This window comes from Copadichromis virginalis, linkage group LG23, assembly GCF_057382275.1.
Source record: "Copadichromis virginalis isolate Kocher_CV1m ecotype Utaka linkage group LG23, C_Virginalis_male_GT1.1, whole genome shotgun sequence".
NCBI classification, from domain to species: domain Eukaryota; kingdom Metazoa; phylum Chordata; class Actinopteri; order Cichliformes; family Cichlidae; genus Copadichromis; species Copadichromis virginalis.
The window spans coordinates 22,922,023-22,948,355 of record NC_140639.1 but is presented as its reverse complement, the minus strand read 5'-3'; the positions used below and the strand labels follow the sequence as shown (position 1 = coordinate 22,948,355).

Genomic DNA, 26,333 nt, shown 5'->3' with positions numbered 1-26,333 from the left:
TGGCTTTAATAGATTTGTATTTTTTCAGGAATTTTCAATAAAAAAAACACACGTATATGTCTTAAAATGAATGATTCCATAACTGAAATTGATGCACAATAAAGAGTTTATTTGCAATATCACCCTGTTTTGAGCCCCCTCTTCTAACATATATCTCACGCTCACACACATGAACACAGCTCTTTAGGGCAAGTCAGTCATTTGTCAGTCAAACCCAGTCACCCTCTGGTGGCATGCAGACTTGCCGTCGTCACAGTGGTATGAAAGCTGTGAAGGTGAATGTCACATCCTCCTGTGAGACATTGGATGAGTTGCTGACATCACCGCATGTATGTATATAGATGTTTGTGCATGTGCAGGCCTGCCTCTGTACGTTCAAAGCTTTGTTGCCAGTCATGATCTTATTGGATCATTTAATATAGTCAAGTAAAAAATGTGCATAGCGATTCAGGAGCTTATAGAACCACCTTTAGCAAAATTATTGCACTTTGAAGTGATTGTTTTATGTGCATGACTTTCACATTATTTTGGAGGAATTTTGGCTCACTCTTATTTACATTGGCGCCAGTTCAATGATATTTGCAGGCAATCGTTCATGCACAGGTTTCATAAGATCCTGCCACATTATTTTAATCACACTGAGGTCTGTGCTTTGACTGGACAATTTTGATACCTTCATTCTGCCATTCTGTGGTAGGTGTGCTGCTGCGCTTGAGATCATTGTCCTGTTACATGACCCAGCCAAGCTTTCGCCATTGGGACAAATGGCCTCACATTTGACTCTAGACCAGCGGTCCCCAACCCCCGGGCCTCGGAGTGGTACTGGTCCGTGAGTCGTTTGGTACCGGGCCGCGAGAGTTGCGGCTCAGGTGTGAAATGTATGCTTTTCAGGGTTTTTATCGGTTTTGAGCGTTATTTTGTTATCGTTTTTATCGTTAACTCGGTTTTCCTGGGTCTTTTCATGTGTGTTATGAATAAATCTTCTTTTTTACGGTACCGGTACTAGTTTTATTTTGTTGTATTTATCCGCAACACCATAAAGGCCGGTCCGTGAAAATATTGTCGGGCATGAACCGGTCCGTGGCGCGAAAAAGGTTGGGGACCGCTGCTCTAGAACACTTTGCTATACAGTGGAGTTCATGGTCTAATGCAAGTTACACAGGTCCTGTGACTGTAAAACAATCATCACCCCTCCACCACCATTCTTGAGAGTTGATGATGAGGTCTTTTGTGCACATGTGCTGGGTTTGTCTGCACTTTTGTCTAATCTGTCCAAAGGACATTGTTCTAGAAGTCATTGGGTTTGTAAAGATTCACCTGTGATAACCTAAAACAAACTGTCATTTTTAAAATAAGGTGTTTTTCCTGGAAACCATACTAAACACACTTGTTCAGCCTTTTTCAAATTTTACCCTCATGAACTTTCACATTCAGCATGCTAACTGAAACCTGTAGAGTCTGAGGTGTAGCTCTTGAGTTTCTTTGCAGTTTTTCTGAGCATTGTCTGACCTTGATGGAACATCCACTCCTGGAACGACTGCGGCATTGTGTTTACACACCTGAATGCTCCCATCCAGCAAACTGCCAAAACTCCTCACTTCACACTGATGATCAATTAATCAAGTCCATTTTGTTTAAAAACAGAAGCTCTTAATTCCTGTGGAATCAGCAGCGATGTAATTACACCACTGTGTGCATAGAGTAATGTAAAAACTTCACTGTATGTCTTTGAACTTATTCTACAGCTAAAATAAAGTCAATTATATTTAATACATTAAATTACCAATAAAATGTACACCTTAGAATTCTAAAACTATTGTATTACACAGAAAATAGAAACATTTGAAATGTGAGTTACAATGCTTCCTGTTGCAAAACAGAGTGAAAATGTTTTCACAGTTGACAAAGCTAACTGTTAGGCAGACACACTCCCAATTTCAAAAAGACCTTCATTGAAGAGGTAACATTATCTGTGTCCACGAAAGCTATAATTTCACGCCTCTTCTCTAAGTGGGTGAGAGACACGCCATATGGGTCCATTTAATCTTGCACGTAAACTTTAAATGTGCTTCTATATTTAAATCTGTCTATTTTGAAAAAATGGCTCCTATATTTTAGAAGGTCACGGTCTGCCCTTTAGGCGTGTTCAGCTTATCTTAAGGTTGCAACCCTTGAACACCACGGCACAGCTGGGAATCTGTGTCATTTTGTATAGTCAGTAATTTACATAGAAAACTGTAACATCTGTATAAAAATTACATTCAATATGAACAAATTGACCAATATTCTATCACTATGCCAACAAATCAAGTTTGAACTCTACTTAAATGAATCATGACTACAGAGAACATGCTGGATAACTAAATTATTTTTGTTTTGTAAGAAAAAAAACAATACATGTTGGAACAGAAGTATTGTACATATGACATGTTGACAGTATACAGTATCAAATGATATGCTAACTATGTTTTAATTGAGATATAGGTATGTTGGCAAATGGGACACTTCAATCAACCTGTCTGCTAATCCTGAATGTACTAACAATGTGTGTAATCTCCATCCCAGCTGGATGGATACGGCAATAACAGTTTGTGTAGCACGTTGTCTATTTATAATAAGCTATTGGACGCAGGTGTTTAAATGGCTTTTTAATTGTTTCCAAGGCTGTGATGTAGCAATGAGACACTCAAGTGAACACTTAAGAGAATACAGCTCAGAGCCAGGTGCTACGTGTGGATGTATGCGTGTCCACGTGCAACACAACATGAGTAATGCCTCTGGCACTTTCGTGAAAAAGGACAGCACCTGTTACTTGAGGGAATACAAAGCATGCACAGGCACAGGTTTGAGTCAGAGTGTGTGAGTAAGAGAGACTGAAAGACTCTGACAAAGTCAAAAGCTTTTTTTTTCTTGCTTCAATATGTTCAAATATTTCTTTGAGCTGATTTGGCTTCATCTACATATTAAAAATAGTAGTAGTGATGGCATGGCATTGTCCTTTTGCAGCAGAAGGAATGGCATGTTATACTTGTTAACTGGTGTAAGAAGCAAGCTGTAAGCTATTTGTGTTAGCCAAGGCTTGGTGACTCAACCAATCTAATTTGAGGCCCACTGCAGCTATTTATCGACACTATAAGAAAGCAATTTGTTCTATGCAGCTGGAGAGCTGCTTGTTTGTGTCATTCATAATAATGGTCACTGGATTAAATACCACACTGGAGCTCTGCTCCCTAACATTGACAGTTCTACGATAGGCACCAGGCTGGCACATGATATATCTTTTGACTGTTGGCATAGTTGGACATTAAATGTATTACTATGTCCGTATTTCATAAGCAAAGTCAAATCTAGGACATGTCATTTTTAGTCCTTTGGCCAGTGCTGAGACTTAAGTAGTTTCTGATAAGTTTGGCTATTCATATTTCTAAATCTTGCAAACATAAAAAAATCCATATATTCTTGTATTAATGCCCTTCTCTCAGGCAGTAATGATGTTATATGAATGTTATAGTAACTATAACGGTCTTATAATATCACATAATTGCTGGACTTTTCTGATGATAGAAGCTCTGACATCCCGAAATTGATAGCTGACTGCCTAAAACATGTGACACGTTTTCAGCCAATGCATGAAATCCTATTATTCTGTCAGACGTTGCTTGCATCTTGGAGAAATGAGTGAGGAGTGCTCTGGATCCTGTGTCTTCCCATACTGGCCAGGAGATGGCAGGTCAGATTTTCTGAAAACTTTCATTCTTGCAAGACAGTAGTGAAAACAGTAAATTTTCTATATGACAGATTCCCAAAAACATCTCAGGTTTAGCAGAACTTGCATATTCTGAAACAGAAACAATGATCATTGCCTGGCTGAAGGGAACTCTGGCAGGCTGGTTATTTGCAGCATGCTCATCCCTTGGTATTCCAGATGAAGGTCAAGCTCTTTTAACACTAGTCTACCCCTCTTCCTTTACGCTACATCTGGAGCAGATATGCATACCGCTTAATGTTTGTCTCCCAATGTTTGCACATACCAGCGTGAGTCTGGGACGAATGTAAAAATGTAGTGAAAGTCTCAAATTCTTTGGTTCTGTTCTCTTCAATGTGACATCTAAACAAGTTAAAAACAAAAAATACCAAAAATAAAAATACCCCAAACCATCTTTAAAAAGATCAAATTCACTACAGAAACAATCACCCTGTGAGTCAGAGACTGGTTTCACTTTTGTAATTTTATCCCACTGGCTCATTTAACATCTGTAAATTGGCGAGACCAAATTAGGTATTTGTGGGTCTGTTAGATTTTTGATCCACTGGAAGCTGATACTACACTGTTACCCAGATGCTGCTGCTCTGTGCGTTTTTAGTTTGTCCTATCTGAGCCATAACATGGCAAATGGCAGTGTTTGTTCCGATGATTTACAATCACTATGGGGTTAAATTGCAGCTGGAAAAGTGCCATCGTGGCTTAGTCAAGTCTAAAAGAGCATGTTTTATCAACCAGAACAAAGGCATTTTCTATTCTGTTAAAGGTCAGAAGGCGGAAAAGACCCGAGAGCTCAGCTGGTGGAAAATATGCACAACCGATCTCTGAAAAGTCTTATGGTTCTAATATAATTAATAGAGTTTATGGGATTCTTTTAAACAATAGAACCTCCCACTTATTAAGGATTTAAAGTTTAGGATGTGGGGGAGTGAGTGAGATGCACAGTAAAGGGATCCCCCTAATGGCATTACCAGGCAGACAGATGGTGCAGGAGTTGTAGTTTTTTTTTTCCAGGCACATGGGTGGAGGTAGAGGTGGTGACATTGGTGGAGTTCCTCCCCCGCTGCCGGGAACGCTCAGTGATCATCCCAGAGTGCCAACTCACCCCTTGCGGGTGTTTCAGTGGTACAGCCCCACCTCGCTCCAGAAGAGCACATGTCGGGTGACATGAATCAGAGAGGACAGGGGGAGTGAGAGAAGAAGCTCAGAGGCAGAAGGTTTAGTCACTGAGAGACTCCGAAAGGACTTCCGAATTGTAGATTGAAACGGAATCACTGTTTTGAAAAGGAAATATTTAATCTTTCCTGATTTTTTTACTTAATCATCACAGAAAAAAAAAATTGGAAGTTTGATCTACAGGTAAGGATGTTTACATGAGTTTGATTTAAAATATAAATATGGGTTTTAGAACTTGAAGAAACTTAATATAAGAAACATGAATATTTAAAGTGTATATATTGCTGGCAAGAACAAAAAGATTCATTATTTTGGCTTAAATCTTTATGCGTAAGGCTTTGGAGTAATTCCGCAAGTCCAAACAAAATGTAACTGTAAACCTGGAATTATGCTTTCATAATGTGCCAACACTAAAAGCAACCACAGGGACAAACTGTGATTATGGCTTCGTCCCCTGTCCTCTCATTCTTGTTGCTACTGTGGCCGTGAGCTGTTGTTGACATGGGTTTGGAAATAGCTGAGGTCTGAGTGATTCACCATCTGTCCCCAGGGGTCGCTCAATTTGGAACACCCTACATATGAGCCATGCTTCTGTATATGTTGTGTATCACTCTGCATATGCACACTAGATACTGAAAGCCACTGCTGTCGCATGACTTTCCTTCTTGTAAATATGTTGGTAGTACCACAGAATGATTTGTTGCTGGTGTAAAACTACATTTTTAAATAGCTTATCTTAACTTTTTAAAATACAGTTTAAAATACAATTAGACTGTGTATTTATTATATGGATAAAATATTGGAGCATATGGCATAAGACCTATCTTTGGTGTTCATGTAAGAGGTGAACGGGAAGAAAACCTCCAAGTGATATCTCTGTAGTAGCCAGGGGGTGCTTGAAAAGATTAGTTCGGTTAATGTGAAAGTAAACTTGTGTTTGCAAATGGTATGGCTAAACAGTCGAAATTGTCAGCCGAATATAACAATAGCTAGCTAAAAATCTCAATTTAATAATTCAATCGTCTTAGCGGAGTGTTACGCTCAGTAAGTATCGATGTACCTATGGATGCAACTTCCCTGTTGGCAACACATTTTTGGAAGACTACAAGCACAACAACCAGCTGATCTGAGCAGAGTCAGGCCGAGCATAGACAAGTAATACACAATAAAGCAGGTTTATTTTTAAACTGTATTGTTGTATTATATTGCTTGGTGTGTGTTATGGAAATCTGTATCTGTTTTGTATATCTGATAGGAAAAAATATCACCTGATTTTTAAATCACAAAATATAGGTATTGGTAAAGCTCTAGCTATCAGTTAATTAAAGTTTGTTTATTACGAAGAAATTATGATGCATTTTAGCTAACAGTGTAAAGTTTGAGCTGAATAGTTGAAACTGTTTTAACACCCAACCAGACCAACCATAGCCAGACCAAAGGAATTTAGTTTACTTGTTTGGTTCAGATGAAATATTACCTTGTCTGATTTGCTATAAATGATAAACACCACAAAATAAATGATAATAATATGTCCACCCATACATGGTTTGCACATTCTTGTAAAGCGTTAGGTGGCTACTTTTATTCATAGCATTGCACAATATGTACGCAATTACTCTGGTTTTGTTTTGCAAGCATGATTCAGCAGCAAGAAATCAACCTAAAGACGACAGCTCCTCTCATAGTCCAACTCTGGGGTTTCAAACTGGCATGACTCCTTTTCCCTTTGGCTGACACAGACCAGTTGTTTCGGTGTGTTGTGCAGAACCCACCCATGTTAACGTCAGACCATGTGGGCCTGCACTGACGCAACGTGACAGGGGCTTTAAGATCTGAAAATTGGCTATTAATAGAGCTGCAGGGGTTGTGTTGCTGGTGGCTGGGCAGCATGCTGCAGCTGAGAATCAAACGAGTTGAGTGCAGATGGGGGTCACTATGTTTGTGGTGTCAGGGATCCAGTCCCATACAAAAAAATGACTTGATGATTGGGGCCCATTAACCTTAACGTAAACAGTTTTTTCCTAAACACAAAATTATTTAAATGAAAGTATTTTTTTAATTGTGTTAATTCCATTTCATGAACTTTAGAGTTGAGAGCTGTTTCATAATTTTAGTATGTTGTTTACTATATTGTGTACTCTTTCTCTCTTTCAGATGTTGTTCATACCCAGGGCCCACTTGATGGAAGTCTTTATGCCCAAATCCGGAAAAAAGACTCCCTGGAGGGAGTTGTCACAGTCAATGGCCTCCCAGTCCGTGAAAACCCCTTGACTAACGAGAACCCATTGCAGCACACCAACCATCCCCTGCAAACTACTGACCACACCCTTCCTGTGGCAGGCCACACTTCCCTCCCTGCTGTCGACCATACCCTGTCTGTGAGCAGTGACTCAGGCAATTCTACCGCATCGATCAAGACTGATCGCACAGATGAGCAAAGCCAGTCTGTGCAGAGTGCTGTGAGCCACAACAATCCAACAGCAACTCACCCACCACTCAGTCCGCAAGAAAAAAGAGAGCTCGACCAACTTCTGAGTGGCCTTGAGGCACCAACTAAGCGGCAAGCCTACCTGCCTACATCTACCTGTCCAGGAGGAGGAGTACGACACTTAGTTCCTGCACAGGTGCATGTCAACGGGAGCCACACCAGGTTAGTGGGCGCTCCTTCAACAGAGGAGCGTGAGACAGATATTCTCGACGACGAGCTGCCTAATAGTCAAGAGGGCAACAGTGTGGACAGTTTGGGCACCATCTCATCCCTTGAGGGCCAAGCAACACCAGCTGACTTGTACTACCAATCACAGACTCCTGTCAGTGGCCAGAACGACGAGCCATACCTTGATAGAAGCGAGATGCCGGTGCATGGAGTACGAACTCCTACAGCGATGCAAGAGAGATCCGTGGACTCACCATCGCCACAGGGGGGTTACAACAATTATCAAAATGGAGGAGGGATGTATCGTTCACAGTCCTTTGGGAACCCACCTGCCAGCAGCCCTGAGACCACCCCAAAACTTATGCCCAGGGCCCCTGAGAGGAGCACCAGTAGCCGGGATGCTGTACAACGAGGTCTCAGTGCCTGGCATCAGCATAGTCTACCAGACGATCCATTTGGTCCTCCTCTTCAGTCAACTCATAGCTTGCCCCACTTTCCCACCTCAGCTTCACAGCGTGACATTGAGCAGTCAATCGAGGCACTAAATATGCTGATGCTTGACCTAGACCCAATCAACTCTCACATGTCTAAGTCCCACAGTGCGCCCCCTGGTGAGAACAGCCTCAATTCATCCCAGGTGCCATTCTCCCAGACCCTGGCCAGGCCATCATACCAAGCAGACTCTGCTATCCATGGCTACAACAGCTCTGGATCAATTGGCGACGGCATTCATCAGCCCCATCGCTCATCTGGGAGAGTCAGCCAGAGCCCAGTTATGGAGTCTCCAGTGCATTCTCCCCAGAGGCCCAATGCTGGCTACCAACACCAAAATATCACCCCAACACACACTCCTGAGCCCTACCTCCATACTCGCCATGCACCCCTTCATTACACCACTGATTCTAATTTCAATCAGCAGACCCCAGTGAAGCCCATGAACTCCCACCCAAGCAGTGGCACATCACACTCCCCAGAACTGCAGGGCTCGTCTCCGTATCCAGGCTATAGTGCCTCATCTTCACCCCTTCCCACTGTAACTCCACAGCCCAAGGACACATCTTCTTCATCGTTGCCCAGAGAACAAGATGCAGAGGAGGAGACGCTAAACTTGGAAGGCCTGGTAGCACACCGTATTGCAGGTAAGGCTTCAAGATATTGTCTGGAGTTAGTGTATGAATAAGGAAGGGACAGAGTGAGTGGTACTGGACTTGTAACTGTTGCAGGATATTATGCTGTTCTTTGTTTTTTTGTGCATAAATTAATTCTTTTACAGTTGATTATCTATTACGTCTATTATGGATTAGCTTCAAAGTTTCCAAGTTTTTTAAGGTTTAAAAAAGAATATGTGAAATCGTTTTTTGCTATTCTTGTTTTCAAGGAAAAGATTGCACAAACACACATATGTCAGTATTTGTGGGTTGTTGGACTGATGGTGGCATGTTGTAGCCCCTAAAGGGGACTCAAAGAGCAGGTTAATACAGTCATTAGCGATGCTCTGTTTTGGAGGTTCAGGGAACATTATGGATGATTTGCCTGAAACTAATGAGCAAATAAATAAGCATAAAGATGTAAAGCAGATTTGTAGCATATGATATAGCCTAAAACACTTTTGATATTCTGAAAATGATATTCAACAAAACTTATATATCCAAAATGGCTAACACAATTTACGCATTATCTTGAAGTCTCTGTAATCTTAAGAACCAAGTAGAATGCCAGCGGTGCAGTTTCTATAACCGATCCATTACAGGGTGTTGTATTAGAGGAATAAGCCTTACTCATAAAGTTAGCTTCTCTGACTCAGAGAGCTGTGCAGAGCTGCTGAGAGTGGAAATGAGGTGAGAGTAAGAATAGCCAGGCATTCAGAGAGCCCAGCTTCCATGCAATGTCGGCATGCACGATTTTCTTTGAAATGATTTGGAAGCTCTAAAGTGCCTCCCAGTGGAACAAAAATGTAAGTTCCTTTTTTAGCTAGGGGCTTGCGTGTCATCTCATTTGGAGAATACTTTTATTTATCCATTTCTGCTCTGACTTTTCTTTTCCTTTTCCATTCAACCCATCTCTTCACTGTATGGAAACCCTACCCTCCACTGCTTCTTCCTCTGCACTCACTCTCCTCCTCCTCCTCTACCTTCACCTGCTGCCTCCCTTCCACCACTTGACATCCCTCCCCGGAAACAGAGTACAACGCTCGTATTCGGGGCATCAGTGAAAGCATGACACCACAACAATCTGACCGCCATCGCTCCTATTCCTTCTCTGGTTTGTCCACTTTACCCCACCTTTAAATTCTGTCTTTGTTTCATTTTATTTGTCTTGCATTTCTAGAAACTTTCTCTGCTTCCTCCATTTTCCCAATTATTTGTCCTTTCCCACTGCTTTCTTATTACTTGCAGCCACGTTTTTAAACATTGAGAATCTTTCTCACTGGCTCTGCCTCTCTTAAAGAGGGAATGATGCTGCCCTTTTATATTGATAGGATGCTTTCTCTTTAGCTGATACATCTTTGAACAAATATCCCGGGACTACACAAGCAACATAAAAAGATGTTAAAAAAGGGCATAATGATTTGATGATTCCTCATACTCAAATATTTTGGGGGATACAGGAGTTCGTTCCAGAGGGATGACCCCAGAAGTGACACAGGAGACGGGCAGGCGTCGGACCACGAGTGAGGGACAGTACCAGAGCGGCCATGATAGTACGTCAGCAGTGGATTCACCAGACTTTTCCAACAATCTTGCTCTCAACCCAGGAGGAAGACCCAGAGAGGTACAGCACTTGATTTTATGGTTAAGCCACGAGCACATGATTTTGTCACTAATTTTGTCCCCACTGAAAATCATGATAAATCCTAGAGGCTGACTGTTGTAGGATTTTCAAGACCAATACCAGCATCAGCTGATTTAAAAATCTGAAACTCTAATATGTAAATGCATATTCTTTTAGACAAGGAAAATAAACCCTTTACTTGATATTTGTTATGTGTAGTTATTCATTTACCCTCTGCCTGACTCTGCACTGGTCAGCAGGCTGTGCACTGCCCAAAGGGAAGTTGCAGAGTGCCCTCTGGTGGACAACCTATCCAATGTCAACACATGTTACATAGTTGACAGATGTCTCTGCTCTCTCTCCTATTTGCTTTTTAAATTCTATTGTGCCATTAGAAATGTTGCTTCTGATAGTTCCGCAAGTAGCTATTATTAGCCGATAAGTTCATATTTGCACTGAAGTAGTTTCATTTTATGCACGAAGGGGCTATAGCGACATATAGCGACATGTTTTTAATTGGGGTGGTGCAGGAGGAAGCAAACAGTCATACTTCATGCCCAGCTTTGGGCCTATCCTGGTATTATGGAAGAGAGTCCTAAACAATTTCCCCTTCAGCATGAGGTGAGCTACAGTAAAACATCGAGCTCTCGACTGTTTATTGTTCATAAAAGTTCTGACTTCAGACCTACCCCAACCAAGCAACAAACTAGCAGTGACTGCTGATTTGGATTTTAACTTTCTGTTCTGTTTCTCTTATCTGCGGAAAAATGTGCTTGAACTTCAAACTCTGCTTGCTCTGAGTGAGACAGAGAAACTTACGCATGCTTTTATATCAAGCAGAGCTGACTGATGTGATGACGCAAAACTTTTGTAAAGTACCCACAGCTGACTGCGAACGCTGCAGAGGAGGAATAACACAGTACACTGATGTTCCTGCACTTTCCATATTTTAATTTCTTTTACTTGTTTTTAAATATCTTCGTGGTCTTGCTCTGTTTTATGTGTCCCATATGCTCACGGTGTAGGAACTTGTACAACCCCTCAGGCATGTCTGCTAGTCAATCTAAAGTTCTGGGCAAAAACCATTAAAGAGAGGCAGGTTTTAGCTTTCATGTCTTTTTGGTTGATCCATTCTAGTTTGATTTTTCTCTTTTTTTTAAATTATTTTTAGCTTATTAATTACTCTGTCATGATATTGTGTCTTGACTCTAATCAAGTCAAGCTGCGTTGATTTTTCTGTAGACTAATTATACTTTTCTTTTATACTTCCTGACATAACTCCATATCTGTGTGCCTTGATCATCTCTTTCAGGGTCCAATGCACAGCTACCGAGAGACGTTTCAGGACAATGAAACAGACAGGTTTGCCAACAGTTCCACCTTTGGAGGTGGTGGAGGTGAGAATTTATTCCATATTCCATATTCTCCATCCCCTAGTCATAGCCACAACACACATAGGCTCACTCTGTCTAAGACATTAGATAGAAATTGTTGGTCTGAATCTAAATTACATTTATTTCTTTATTAAAAAATGCACAAGAAAGGCTGCTGGAAAACACTGAATTGTGAACAGAGGCTGAAGTTTAAATTAAGTAATTTTGTTTTCATTATATATAAATGAAACAAATACACAGCAAAGAACAAACTCCAAATAAAATAGAAGAAAAAAAAGATAAACAACCAAACTACAGTAAATAAAGGCTTTAAATGATTTTGCAATGGAAACAGCTCAGTAGCAAATAAAACTGAGTCTCTTCTCACAGTCATGAGCCCTCCAACTACTCAGACGCCCTCCTGTCTTCTGTAAGGCTGCACACTTCATCTTAGCCTGCGGACACAATGGTTTTCCCCCTTCATCCCAGGCTTCGTAGTCCATCTCCTGCCCATCCACCCAGATCCAGTCCTTAGATAAGAAGCGCAAACCAATCCAGACATGTTTAGTGGTGTGATATTTATTCAGCTCTTTCTGGATCAGCAGCATCTCAGTTTCTGATGCCACACTGGCCAGGTCATCATGGTGCTCCCTGCAGTACTTCAGCGCTTCCTCCCAAGTCTTTTCCTCTTCCACCACTACTGTGCTGTAGCAGAAGACAGGGTTGATATGGTCTGCATGTGCATCACGCCATTTTTTGTTATCAAAAAGTCCATAGTCTTCATTGGGTCGGTTTTCAGGTTGATCCTGTTTCCAGCAAAGCTCAGTCACCTGTCCACCTCCTGACCACAGCCACTTGTTTTTGTCTGAGAGATTCCTCAGCAGTCCTAACCAGATGTAGTCATTGAGATTGTGAGAGAGCTCCTGAAGCTTGAGGTTATCCCGTTCATTACTGACCGGGGCCAAGTCTGTGTATTTCTGCTGACAGTAACTTAAAGCTTTATCCCAAGGCATTTTCTCCTCAATGTAAACATACAGTGGGGCAAAAAAGTATTTAGTCAGCTACCAATTGTGCAAGTTCCCCCACTTAAAATGATGACAGAGGTCAGTAATTTGCACCAGAGGTACACTTCAACTGTGAGAGACAGAATGTGAAAAAAAAATCCATGAATCCACATGGTAGGATTTGTAAAGAATTTATTTGTAAATCAGGGTGGAAAATAAGTATTTGGTCACCTCAAACAAGGAAAATCTCTGGCTCTCACAGACCTGTAACATCTTCTGTAAGAAGCTTTTCTGTCCCCCACTCGTTACCTGTATGAATGGCACCTGTTTGAACTCATCATCTGTATAAAAGACACCTGTCCACAGCCTCAAACAGTCAGACTCCAAACTCCGCCATGGCCAAGACCAAAGAGCTTTCGAAGGACACCAGGAAAAGTATTGTAGACCTGCACCAGACTGGGAAGAGTGAATCTACAATAGGCAAGCAGCTTGGTGTGAAAAAATCAACTGTGGGAGCAATCATCAGAAAATGGAAGACATACAAGACCACTGATAATCTCCCTCGATCTGGGGCTCCACACAAGATCTCATCCCGTGGGGTCAAAATGATCATGAGAACGGTGAGCAAAGATCCCAGAACCACACGGGGGGACCTGGTGAATGACCTGCAGAGAGCTGGGACCAAAGTAACAAAGGTCACCATCAGTAACACACTACAACGGCAGGGAATCAAATCCCGCAGTGCCAGACGTGTTCCGCTGCTGAAGCCAGTGCATGTCCAGGCCCGTCTGAAGTTTGCCAGAGAGCACATGGATGATACAGCAGAGGATTGGGAGAATGTCATGTGGTCAGATGAAACCAAAGTAGAACTTTTTGGTATAAACTCAACTCGTCGTGTTTGGAGGAAGAAGAATACTGAGTTGCATCCCAAGAACACCATACCTACTGTGAAGCATGGGGGTGGAAACATCATGCTATGGGGCTGTTTTTCTGCCAAGGGGACAGGACGACTGATCCGTGTTAAGGACAGAATGAATGGGGCCATGTATCGTGAGATTTTGAGCCAAAACCTCCTTCCATCAGTGAGAACTTTGAAGATGAAACGAGGCTGGGTCTTCCAACATGACAATGATCCAAAACACACCGCCCGGGCAACAAAGGAGTGGCTCCGTAAGAAGCATTTGAAAGTCCTGGAGTGGCCTAGCCAGTCTCCAGACCTCAACCCCATAGAAAATCTGTGGCGGGAGTTGAAAGTCCGTGTTGCTCGGCGACAGCCCCAAAACATCACTGCTCTCGAGAAGATCTGCATGGAGGAATGGGCCAAAATACCAGCTACTGTGTGTGCAAACCTGGTAAAGACCTATAGTAAACGTTTGACCTCTGTTATTGCCAACAAAGGTTATGTTACAAAGTATTGAGTTGTATTTTTGTTATTGACCAAATACTTATTTTCCACCCTGATTTACGAATAAATTCTTTACAAATCCTACCATGTGGATTCATGGATTTTTTTTTCCACATTCTGTCTCTCACAGTTGAAGTGTACCTCTGGTGCAAATTACTCACCTCTGTCATCATTTTAGGTGGGGGAACTTGCACAATCGGTGGCTGACTAAATACTTTTTTGCCCCACTGTACTTGCTAGAAGTTCCAGAAAAGCTCAGGAGGAGCAGGGTCCAGACGAAGACCTGATCCATCATTGTTTTGTTTCAAAGAGTGTTGCGAGCTGTGAATACCCAAAATGTCAAAGCTATGAGATGTTTGACAGAAATGATTTGCATAGGCAGGCTCTGTCATTCGCTCAACCCATCAGTATTGTCGAGGGAGAAGAGAGAACAAAGTTTCAAGGAAAGAGACAGACTATAAAAGTCTTTCTTAAACACTCATTATTATGTCTGTTCTGTGCACTCCTCGTCCAACATTGCCCTTACGGAAAAGAAATAGTAAAAACATATGATTTACTCATGAAAGTGGCCACTTTCTCATTACTTTCATATATTTTTTTAGTAAGTATCCAAAACATACAAGTTTCATTATATAATTTTTCAAGGGACCTTATATGTGTTTTCACCCTTGTATGCTTTTCATACAAGTTTCATACAAGACAGATACAAACTTTATAAGATGTATATATATCCTTTCCATATGGGTGGTCTTCTAGGAATGTAATTTTGGTCTCCATATTTTTAATTAAATTCAACAGCTATTTGATTTCTTTAAATTTCTGTCATCAATGCACTTCAAATATATCAAAGAAAGACACAGACATGAAGCCTGAGGTTATTGGGAAAGAGCAACTAATAGGGGTTGCGTGACTTCACAGCCGACAAACGAATCAAAAGAAGGATTTTCCATGTTGTTAGTGATTTCTTTCAAATGCAAATGTAGAGGTCAAGAGAAGAAACTCAGTGAGGGCTGAAAGAAACAATCTTTATTACTTCTGCTTTTTATCTTTCTATCTTTCCATCCTTTTGCTTTTTGTCATTTTATTCTTTGGCCATGTTGGTGCAATTAAATATAAAGTAATGTGGACTTAGGTGTATTTTATAATCTTTGAAAAACTCTCCAGGTTTGGGATAACATAGGATATATTTAAGCTATTAACATTAAATTATAATCCTATCAACAACACTGAAAAAGAGATCTGTCCTTTTCACTGCCTCCATCAAACCAGGTGTGTTTTTATAGTCAAAACAATCAAACTTACAAGTCATCTCACCAACCACTGCCCCCAAAATATATGTACTCAATTCAGTTATAGCACTGACCTCCGTGTTCAGACAGTCTGTGTGATACTGATATTTGGGAACCCCAGAGTCCTCTCTCCTGTCATTAGTCCTGAACTCACAAGTGTTCTAATAAGAAGGTGTTCTTTTGCACAAACATTCATATTTGCCCACCTTTACCCTTTACCATGCAATTACCATGTAATTAGGCTGCGGGCCAAAATTGGCCCGCAGGCCAGAGTTTGACACCTATGAGCCTTCAAGTGTTACATATTCGTACATGTAAATCCACCATCTGATGAATTTCCATGTTGCATCATACTTTTGCAAAAGGGAAAACCTCTGTGCTTTCATTCCTTGTATTAGTCAGGGTACATTATTACGTATTCTCATATGTCATCACTAATGAGAAAGTTTTGCAAATACAAAATTTTTAAGAATCTTTTGAATCTCTTTCTTTCTCGTAGCTCGCTCTCCTCCAGATTTGAGCAAGACTCCTGTGTCACCGCTGGGATTGAAGCCTCATCAGCAGGGTGCAGCAGGTCAGTTTACCAGCATTAAATATATTTGTCTTCATTTAGAACTGACAGTATATATACTACAGATGATGTATACAAAATGATATTCAGTTCATGGTACAACATTCAGGTTTTCAGTATTTGCATCCAAAGAATTTGAATCTCCCAAATCATAATTAGATTTGACTAAAAGCACTTTAGCCATCCAGTGATAATTATACAGAAGTGTACAGTGCACAGAATCCCTGCACTATGTCATACTGTAGCTGACTGAGTAGAAGGTTGCTTTAATACTTTGCTGCCCTCTAGTGTGTAGAATTGTTCCTGCAAATGCTTCGACGCTAACAGTTCTTGCTCTGAGCTCAAGTGCATCTCTCTTCTCTCCTCCTTTTCCACACACCCTCTCTTCTTCTGTTGGTGTCTGCTTCTTTTTTCTTCTTGTGGTCAGACTTTCATTCTAATACTGGAGAACAAGGTAAGCTTACTTTTTGTGGCACCACCAAACCCATATTTGATATTTCTGTGCTCGACTATACATGGATTTGTCTTTGTTTTATGATGATTGATGTTTGATTAATTTCCTGTTTCTGTCAGTTTCGCCTTTTCCAAGCTTCTGATGCCTGTTAACTGATTTGTCTTGTTTCGTTCAGGGCATCCAACTGTTGCGTGATGCACCAAAAACCGATCTGACCGTACACATGTATGTGTGTGTCTGTTTTAACACGCAGATAATCGAGGTTTTGGCGACTCCAGGGTACAACCTTTGAATGCTCCTCTCTCCTCCAGCAGTCCCATCCACAGCACTGATGGGTGAGTCTTCTGTCACTTATTTTTCTTGGATAAAAATTTTAGCCTGTACATGTTTTTTATACATATTAAGCAAATGTTACTTTTCTTTTTTTTATACTCATATCCAGGATGTCATTTACGGAGTATGATGCTGAAAGTTTCTGAAGAACCCTTGTGATTGAGGTTAAAATAAAGTGATTTCGCAACTGGAGCGTGAAAAGCCCAAATTTTAAATTAAAATAAAAGTTTCCGGTTCTAATACATTGACACATATGGGGACATACTGCTGTGAAAGTACTTCATTTCATGCATATAGATAGCTTGGAGACCCAAATTAGATATTCAGGTTAACTGAGCAAGCACTTGGCGACAGTGGGGAGGAAGAACTCCCTTTTAAAAGGAAGAGAGCTTTGACAGAACCACGCTCAGGGAGGGGCCAGACAAGTTATAGAGTGTGTGAGGACACAGAGGAAAGAAATGAGAGCATAGAGACATGAGGACAAAACAGAAAAGATAGAAAAGAGAAGAAAACATTTAATAACATGCTGTAGATGCATATAAACACACTGTGTTTGAAGAGAGGTGAGTGAAAAAGAAGTGCTTAGTGCATCATGGAGAGTCCTAGCATCTACTTCTAAAAACCACAAGTAAACCAGCAGTCTGAGTGCTGTGTTAGCATAATAACATAACGAAAAGTATTTAAGACATGACAGAGCCTAAATATTCAAGACTTTGCTTGTAAGGATTTACACTGAGAAATTCCACATCACTTCCTGTGTATAATGTCTTTCATTAGAGAACAATCACCAGTCACATTTCATGTGGCCTGTATATGATGTATCGCAGCATTATCCCAGCAGTGATAGAAATAAAACCAGTACCTCAAACTGAATTTTTGTTATTACTGCACCCACCTGCAGTACCATCACAGCTCACTAGGGGGCTCCAGCTCACACTTTGGGAATCACTGGACTAAAGCAATGGTGTCATCATTCAGTATGATGCTGTAGAGAAGTGAAAGTGATGCTGAGAATAGATTAGCAGCCAAACATCCAGGAAAGCAAGCATATAAGTGATTACAGATCTTTCTCGTTGAACTTACAGATTAGCATCATCATTGCATTGGCGAGCAGTTGAACAAAAGTTCAATAGCCTTATTAATTTAGTATCAAAGACTGAGCACAGATGGAGTCACTCTGTTTTCTATCTATATTTAATCCACATAAACAGCTAAATAGAGTCAAAATTGCAGATTCAATTCAAAATGGCAATCAGATTATAATAAATAACTATCCACACAGATACAGACAAAAATGAATGCATATTCAATGCCACTATTTAACAAAAACCCAAACCCCACCCCCGAAACTGATACAATATGTTCATGTTTAGGATCCTTTCAGAGGGCGACAAACCAACCAAAAGACCTAATAATGCTTTTAAAATAATAATAATAACATTATACAGTGAGGTAATTTTCATTGAGGTTACTTAGATATGAGCTGCCGATATCATCCACAAGATGTATTTTACGAACTGGAATAAGTGCTGAAATGTCAACATCAAGTCAGCTTGAGCATCCTTATCACATTTAATGTTCGGTGTAAGGATCAGGTACAAAAATACAATAACATACCTTTTCTCACTTTTATGATTGTAGAAGAAGAACTAGTTCTTCAGATGCCGTCCCACACAGCCCCGCCTCTATTCACCCCCACAGATCTGCTTCCCCAGACGGATCTCAGGTCAACATTATGGGCGTCCACACAGTCCCCGGCAGCCCTAACACCCTCCACCGCACAGTGGCCACCAATACTCCTCCGAGCCCTGCACTGCAGAGACGCCTGGGTCAAGCCAGCCCCTTGCTGGGCAGGCACCCACCTCCATCTGGTGTTCCTTCAAGTCCTCTGATTGGCCGAAACCCTAAAACAGCAGCTGCCGGTGTGCCACCTAGCCCTCTGATGGGGCGCCGCACGGCAACGAGTGGACACAGTACGCCTGATGAGCTGGGCGCTGCCTCTCGCCAGGGGGGCATCCATCAGCCTGCCACGCCTGCTTTCCCAGTCTCCCCACAGCTGCCAGAAAAGCGACACATGTCCAGTGGAGATGCAGACAGAATGGAGAACAAGAACCTGATGCCAATACCGATCAGTGTTAGCAGCACGCCTAACCTGTCTGGGACACACACTCTCCCAGACGTCTCCAAGTCTATATACGGTAAAAGGGAACTTTTTTTTTTAATACCTTTCATGAACCTCATGGGCTAAATATCACTGATTTTCTTCACCTAATTTCATTCAAACAGACGGTTATCCTGACATCAAGATGAATGTCAAGTTTGTCCAGGACACCTCCAAGTACTGGTACAAGCCAGACATCTCCAGAGAGCAAGGTGAGAGTCAGGAACTTCAACCAATTTCAGCTGCTCATCCTCTCATCATTGCTTTTCTTTTTATTCTCCTCATCTTCTTCTTGTAGCCATCAGTTTGCTGAAGGACAGGGAGCCTGGGGCTTTCGTCATAAGGGACAGCCACTCTTTCAGAGGGGCCTATGGTCTGGCTATGAAGGTGGCCTGCCCACCACCAACTGTCCAGCAGAACAAAAAAGGTAAAGGCTTCCCGCACTCTGCTCTTGGCTTGCTTGTGAAACATCTGCCTTCTCCAACAGCTGGATCAGCTGAGTATGTCTTTCTTTTAGTTGGTGACATGACTAACGAGCTAGTGCGGCACTTCCTGATTGAGACAAACCCCAAAGGTGTCCGCCTGAAGGGCTGTCCCAATGAACCCTATTTTGGTGAGTTTCTGCTGGTGTTTTTTTTCTGTTTGCAACATCAAAATCACAGGTTGAAATTTAATTTAATATCAGACTGATCCAGTCTGACAGAGAGACCATTGCTTTCTGTTTGTAGGCTGTCTTTCTGCTTTGGTGTACCAACACTCAATGACCCCACTGGCTTTGCCATGCAAACTGATGATCCCCACCAAAGGTAACTCTTGTTTTTTTAACTCTACTTTCTTAGTTTCTTTAACATTTTATGGAACGGGAATCCACTCAGACTTTTAGTACAAACCAAATTATTGATAGGTACTTCCATGTTTTTGATAAAAATGTCAATTTTATTTTACACTTTACAATTTATTTGCTGCAAGTAATTGTATTCAGATGCAAAAATATAACATCTACTCTATTCGGTCTCTCCAGACCCAAATGAAGAGGCACTAGAACTCACCACACCAACTGATCCAGTTGTTGAACTTCTTAAGCAGGGAGCGGGTAAGTGTCACTGAAGTCTACTAGAAGAAAAAAGGGATAAATTATGATTCTACAAAAACTAACTCTTTGTGAAAAGTAGAGATGCACCAATTGCAATTTTCTTGGCCTGTTCCAATTTCCAATTTTTTAGTTCTTTTTTTTAAGTGTGATGTGCCAATACCATTTTTTTTAATTCTGGTTTCTTTCTTAAAACTAAAAATGACAACAAAATCACATTTTCTTCAATGCAATATTCTAAATTATATAGCAATAATAGAAATTTTTAAACTTACAAAATTTTCCCCCAAAACTACAGTAAGTTACCGGGTATTGTCTCACAGAAGTAACTGAAAATAACCTACTGGAAAGAGATACAGATAATTAAAATGACTTCCTGTATATCTAGTTTTACCTGACATATTTCAGCTTGCCAAATAAAACCAGTTGCAAGAGATTCATACAACAAAACAGTTATATGTTTATAAATTCAACAGCCAACATGAAATCAACACCTTTTCCTTTTCACTTCTGTCATAAATTTTTTTTCGTAACTGCTTTTATTCCGCGGGCATACTGAGGTTCATACTGAGGCTGCTAGCATATGGCTTGCGCCGGACTCTGGATAGCTTTAGTTTTAGCCACTTTGCTTTTGTTTGCTTCCCTAAAATATCCATATTCAACTGGATGATGGTGATTTTATGTGGGATTAGATTTGCTGCAAATGTTTTAGTGCCGGTTCCCATGTGGTTTACTTTAAAATTTGTCACTTTACTCACAATGAGGAGTTTAACATCCAGCATTTGGATGTCAGCGTGTGCTGTTCTTTTGCAGATATGTTGCGCATGCATGACAAAGACCAGCTTATAATCAGATATATGTGAAACTGTTTGGCCAGTCACCAGTTGTGGCACAGACTAATGGAATCAGGCCTGTTCTGGTCCCTGAATGGACAATTTGTGCATTTCAAGAAAAAGAAAAAAACTTTTTTTTTTTTTTTTTAGAAACATCAGATCACTTGCTTACACAACCTTGTCATCCTTACTTTACAGTCCAGAAGGTTCCTGAGGAAGCCCATGGTAAATACTGGTTTGCACTGCTCTGCTTCATCATGGAATTTTACTGAATATGAGTGTGCTCTTTCCCAGAGGGTTTCAGTCACTGTTAACAAATTTTACAACTAAATAAAACTTGGAAAAAACTTGAAATTCATGCATGTTATGTAAAAATATGCGTTGCATGATAACTTGTGTCATAACATTATTCACTGTATGCATTTTTAATTATCCTCACTACAGCTTCCATCACTTTAAGACAAACTGCATGCACACTGTTTTTTGTTTTTTTTGTAGGATCCTCTCTTATGTAGCAGTGTTTTTCCATTGTTTACCTCTAGCGTGCAATGTTCTCTACATCAACTCTGTGGACATGGAATCGCTCACTGGGCCTCAGGCAATTGCCAAGGCAATTAGTCAGACGCTGTCAACCAACCCTCTGCCCGCTGCCACCACCGTCCACTTTAAAGTGTCCACACAGGGCATCACACTCACCGACAGTCAGAGAAAGTGAGTAAGCACGTTCAGGAGTAACTCTAATATTAACAATGGTCTTAATAAGGGTCTGTTATATCTGTTATATATATTAGTATGATAGTCCCTAACAAAAAGAAATGTTTACTGCAAAAGTAATTTTGCACCCTCTAGTGGTAGCCAGTAAACCAGTAATCACATGACAGCATTTTTCAGCAAACACCAAGAGATACCCTGTGCAATGTTTCACATCCAAGCATGGTCTTTTAATGTAATGTTATTTTATATTCATTCATTCATTCATTTTTACTGCAGGCTTTTCTTTAGAAGACATTATCCAATAAACACGGTAACCTACTGTGACATTGATCCCCAGGACAGAAAGTAAGACTTTCCTTTAATGTACTGAATATATATATATATATATATATATATATATATATATATATATATATATATATACATATATATATATATATATATATATATATATATATATATGTGTGTATATATATATATATATATATATATATATATATATATATATATATATATATATATATATGATTAGTGTAATTACTTAATTCAAAATTATATTTTTTATTGTATTTTGTATTTGATTTTTTGTTTTTTGTTTAGATGGGGCAAAGAAGGAGGCGGCTCAGTGAGGTAAGTTTGCATGCTTTAAAGATAAATGTGTATAAAGAGTTATCTGTGTACTGAACGTCATAAACAACTGAATTCATTTCACTAACCACTTAAAAAAATATTGTTTGGTTTCCTTTTCCAGATGTCCAATAGCTACAGTATTTAACCTTATCTGGCAAAAAGGTTGAGACACATCAAACTTTAAATTTAACAGAAACTTTTAACACAAACTCAACATATCCAAGGGTGAAACTGAGAAATTTGATTGTTTAGTGAAAAATAGATGACATCATTGGTTTAATGCAATCAAAATGTCTCAGAAAAGCCTCGGCTCTTCTTTTAACACACCTAGCAAGCATTTAGCAACTGAGGATATCAACTGCCAAAGTTGCAAAAGCAAAATGTTTTTTTGATGCTTGCCCCAGCATGAATTTGAAGTTGTTCAAGGTCACCTTAATTATATTTGGACCTGTTGATAGACACTGTCACTGAAGCACACTGGAATATTTTTGTTATGAAAGGCATTCATGTTTGTTTGTTTTTAACTTTGGCACAGTACTTTTGTAACAAGTAGACTGTCAAACTGCTTGCTGACTAATGACTTGTGATAACAGAGTCATTTGCCTTTGTTTAAGTATAATATATGTTTTTCTTGCTTTCAGGCTTTTTGGATTTGTGGCAAGGAAACAAGGAAGCACAACAGACAATGTCAGCCACCTGTTTGCTGAGCTGGACCCAGATCAGCCCGCCTCCGCCATCGTCGGCTTCGTCTCTAAAATGATGCAGCGATGAAACCCTTAACGTTCAAATGGCAGTGGCTGTTTTGCAATCTTCCCTCATTGTTGGTGTCCTCTTTGCCAGGGCTGGATGGAGTCCTTTCCTTCTGTTTTATGTTGGGTTTTTGTTTTCCTTCTCTGTTTTTTCCTCTCTGCCTTGCTGGTTTGTTTTGATCTAATTGAAGTAGTCTCTGTTTGAAGGCTTTGGTGTGGATCGAAACTGGAGCTAGAGGATGTGTGATGCGGAGCAAGCATGTGACAAACATGGAAGCCATTGGAGGGAGAAGATTTATCGACAGGGTAACCTGTGCTTGGAGAACTTAGCTAAAGACTAAAAGAAAAATGCAAAGTCTAGTCAGGGAACATAAAAGGAAGTGGATGTTTCAGGGTTTTCTGTTGTTCTTGTCGATTGATTTACCAAAGGTAGCTGCAATACAAGTGCGAGAATGATGTAGCTGTTAAGCCATTATTATTTCCTCCTTTTAAAAGATGAAACATTGAAAAAAAAATCTGTTTTCTTGAACTCATCTTCAGGAGTAAAAAAAAAATGTTGGCCTTGATGGCTTTTAGCAAAACTGTCTGAAGACATTATGCATGTTAGCTTGATCTTTAAGCTTGACTCTTCTACCTTCCACAAAAGTCATTGTGAAATCCTTAGAGTGGCCATTTCCAGGTCTGTTATGTGTTGGAAAGGGCTCTGCAGTGAAACGACTGATCTAAACTGCACATAACAGACCAGACTTAACAAAAAAAAGAAAAGGGGAGGGGAAAAAAGGACAATAAAACAATGCCACGCTAAGGTCACCGAACTTTGTGTCAGTGCAGCCACTTTTGCATCACCTCAGCATCCAGTCCGAGCCTGATTTCTCTCTCTAAAAACACAAAAAAACCTTGCTTCTTGGATTATCCACCTGATATCGGCAAGCTCGCAATTGCATGCCAGACAGAGGGATTGTTTTATCTAGAAGGTGGAGCCGCTGATTCAGGCCAAGACTCTTTCCTCCCAGAGTCACACAGACTTCGTCATCACCAACTGCTTGATAGACGCTGCCACTGAAACACACTGGAAATCACCAGGGACTGGCCCAATGACCTGGACCTATGCACTGTTCTTTATGCATGTTGTTGTCCCAAAATGCACCCCCCCATAGTGACATCCAACATCACTGAAATCATTCTATGCCATGTGCTTAAAACTAAAAACCTTTAGACGAGTACTCTGACGCCGTATGACTTGTCAAAGACTGCATGAAATAGAAACTTTTTTTGTACTCTTCTCAGAGTCCTACGAAACAAACAAAAAAAGGAAGTAGAACAACCCACTGTTGAAGTAGTCACATGATGGTGAGATGCTATGTTTTTACCTTTGTTTTCATTTAGTTTTCAGTCCATTTGGGCCAGGGTTACCTTTCGCTGTATCAAGGACAGTTTTATGTTCCACGGTGTTGTCAAAATTTACATCTGGATACCATTTAGTGTTAAAAACAAAGAAAAAAAAAAACACATGAGAAGTTTCCACACTGTGCGCAATGCCTGCTTGTTGAACACACGCTCAACCATTCACAATAAGCTAAGGGGAAAAAAATTGATATTGATATAAATGTACATAGATACTACTTTGAAAGGTGACATAGCGAAAAAAAGTATTTATTTTTGTTGCTTTGGTCCCTCATGATTACTCATATATACATATATTGTACAGTCTAGATAAAGAAGATTACCTAATAGGGTGAGAAAAAAAAGATATATACTTATTTTGGCTAATGATTTCAAAGTCTGGCGATTTTGAAATGCGTTTGAATATATGGTGTACATTACTTTGTACATGTATATGTTTGTTTTCACCTTGTCATGTATTACTCTTTTTTTCTGCCTGTTTTTTTTCTTCTTCTTCCCAAACGAGGTGGGGCGCAAAGGAGACAGGTCTGAAATGTGTAGACAGAAATATCTGAGTGTGCTTCCTTACATTTGGAAGGCAAACATATCGAAGCTGTTACATTTAAATGTGTGAGAAAAAAAGGAGGAGGCCAACCTCGAATGCAATATGAAAACAGCTTTTATGCATCCGTTACAGTTACAGTTATAATTTTGCCAAAGATTCATACGTCTATGCTAACTTGCTGCATGCTGCTTCTCAGTTTCCATTTGTTTTGTGTTTCATTCATTTTTCAGTCTAGCTCAACTTGAGCAGCCAGGTTATTATGGGATGTTCGATATTAAATAATTGCAAGACAGCAAGACATTGAGATGTCTTGCAATGACAAAAGTATTTTGGGGGTGGGCAGGCGTTTGTTGTCTCCAAAATGTATTTGCTTAAGATTGAAAAGTCCCACTGTGCCCATCTCAAAGAAGAACAATGAAGTTCTGTTCAATTACCAAAACATTAAATTTCAAATAGACGTCAGTGCTGGAGGTAGATAAAGTCAGACATGTCTCATCGTGATGCTAAAGCTCTGCACTTGCAGCCTTGTCAGACCTCCAAAGGTGTCCCCCCCCCCCCCCCCCCACCCTTTGAGAGTCATTGATTTATTTATTCTTATTTATTCTTTCATTTCCTTACAAATTTCCATGTTTCATTGTCACAGCTTTGCAGTTTTTACAGCGTTAATGATTTTAGGAATGTACGGTGGCGCTTTATTGAAAGCAAAGAGGTACAGTGCACTTAAATCAATGTCATTTGAAAAGAAAAACTAAAGAACTAAATGTTGAAATACAATTTAAAAAAAATCTAAACTATATTGTACCTGTTGGCTTTGAGTCAAGAGTTACCTTGTTGTTTCATTGAAATTAAAAAAAAAAAGATTCTGTGACCCCTTGTACAGATGAGACTTGTATGTTGTATGAATGTTCTACTATGGATGTGCAAAAGGGTCTCAGATTTTGTCTACGCTTATCATTTACATTATGCTGTCATGGCTTACCTGTTCCTGAGGAAAAAAATGAAATAAAAACATTAAAGCAATACAGATACATTACGTTAAAGGCATGTGGGTGTTTTTTTTTTACTGCGCTTTTTTAATACATGGGTTCAGACACTGACTTCTTAGTCTGACCCTCACCCAGAACCAGTTTGATTAGAGAGACCCTGGCATGGAAAAATTACCTGGAGGGATCATCTGGGCTGATTTGACATTCATGAAGGCCAAGCTTGGAGCCTCATTTGATATTGCTTAGTGGGAATGTATCTTAAATGCACAGGGCTTGGCTCGGCCTTAACAAACCGTACGGGTCTGTTCTATGGACGCACCACTCACCATAGCGGTCTGGTACTTTCTGAATTTGGCGGTAGTCAAAGGCAATTCAATCTGTACCTGTTTAAACTGGATTTAGGGACACAGGACTGTCAGGTGAGGG

The 26,333-nt window shown here is 40.3% G+C and overlaps 2 protein-coding genes across 8 annotated transcripts in view; one reads left to right on the top strand and one right to left on the bottom strand.

The window, feature by feature from the left end:
* Positions 1–25,954, top strand: part of LOC146680913 (tensin-1-like) — a 126,687-nt gene extending 100,733 nt beyond the window's left edge. For 5 of the 7 annotated variants that reach the window (XM_085449036.1, XM_085449034.1, XM_085449039.1 and 2 more), the window contains 18 exons: positions 7,094–8,734; positions 9,777–9,857; positions 10,204–10,367; positions 11,680–11,764; positions 15,938–16,012; positions 16,437–16,463; positions 16,717–16,798; positions 18,438–18,994; positions 19,083–19,169; positions 19,256–19,384; positions 19,475–19,570; positions 19,686–19,763; positions 19,979–20,050; positions 21,079–21,105; positions 21,423–21,591; positions 21,871–21,939; positions 22,195–22,224; positions 22,866–25,954. In XM_085449036.1, coding sequence (XP_085305162.1) covers positions 7,094–8,734; positions 9,777–9,857; positions 10,204–10,367; positions 11,680–11,764; positions 15,938–16,012; positions 16,437–16,463; positions 16,717–16,798; positions 18,438–18,994; positions 19,083–19,169; positions 19,256–19,384; positions 19,475–19,570; positions 19,686–19,763; positions 19,979–20,050; positions 21,079–21,105; positions 21,423–21,591; positions 21,871–21,939; positions 22,195–22,224; positions 22,866–22,995 — 3,599 coding nt within the window. In that variant the 3' untranslated portion in view covers positions 22,996–25,954. The remainder of the gene's footprint in view (positions 1–7,093; positions 8,735–9,776; positions 9,858–10,203; positions 10,368–11,679; positions 11,765–15,937; positions 16,013–16,436; positions 16,464–16,716; positions 16,799–18,437; positions 18,995–19,082; positions 19,170–19,255; positions 19,385–19,474; positions 19,571–19,685; positions 19,764–19,978; positions 20,051–21,078; positions 21,106–21,422; positions 21,592–21,870; positions 21,940–22,194; positions 22,225–22,865) is intronic. The other 2 variants (XM_085449037.1, XM_085449035.1) reach the window with 2 other exon arrangements.
* Positions 12,097–14,441, bottom strand: LOC146680914 (macrophage mannose receptor 1-like). Its single transcript, XM_085449042.1, has 2 exons — positions 14,383–14,441; positions 12,097–12,775 (listed from the first exon to the last, which is right to left on the bottom strand). Exons 1-2 carry the CDS (start codon positions 14,439–14,441, stop codon positions 12,097–12,099), a joined length of 738 nt encoding a protein of 245 aa, XP_085305168.1.
* Positions 25,955–26,333: the final 379 nt, after the last annotated feature.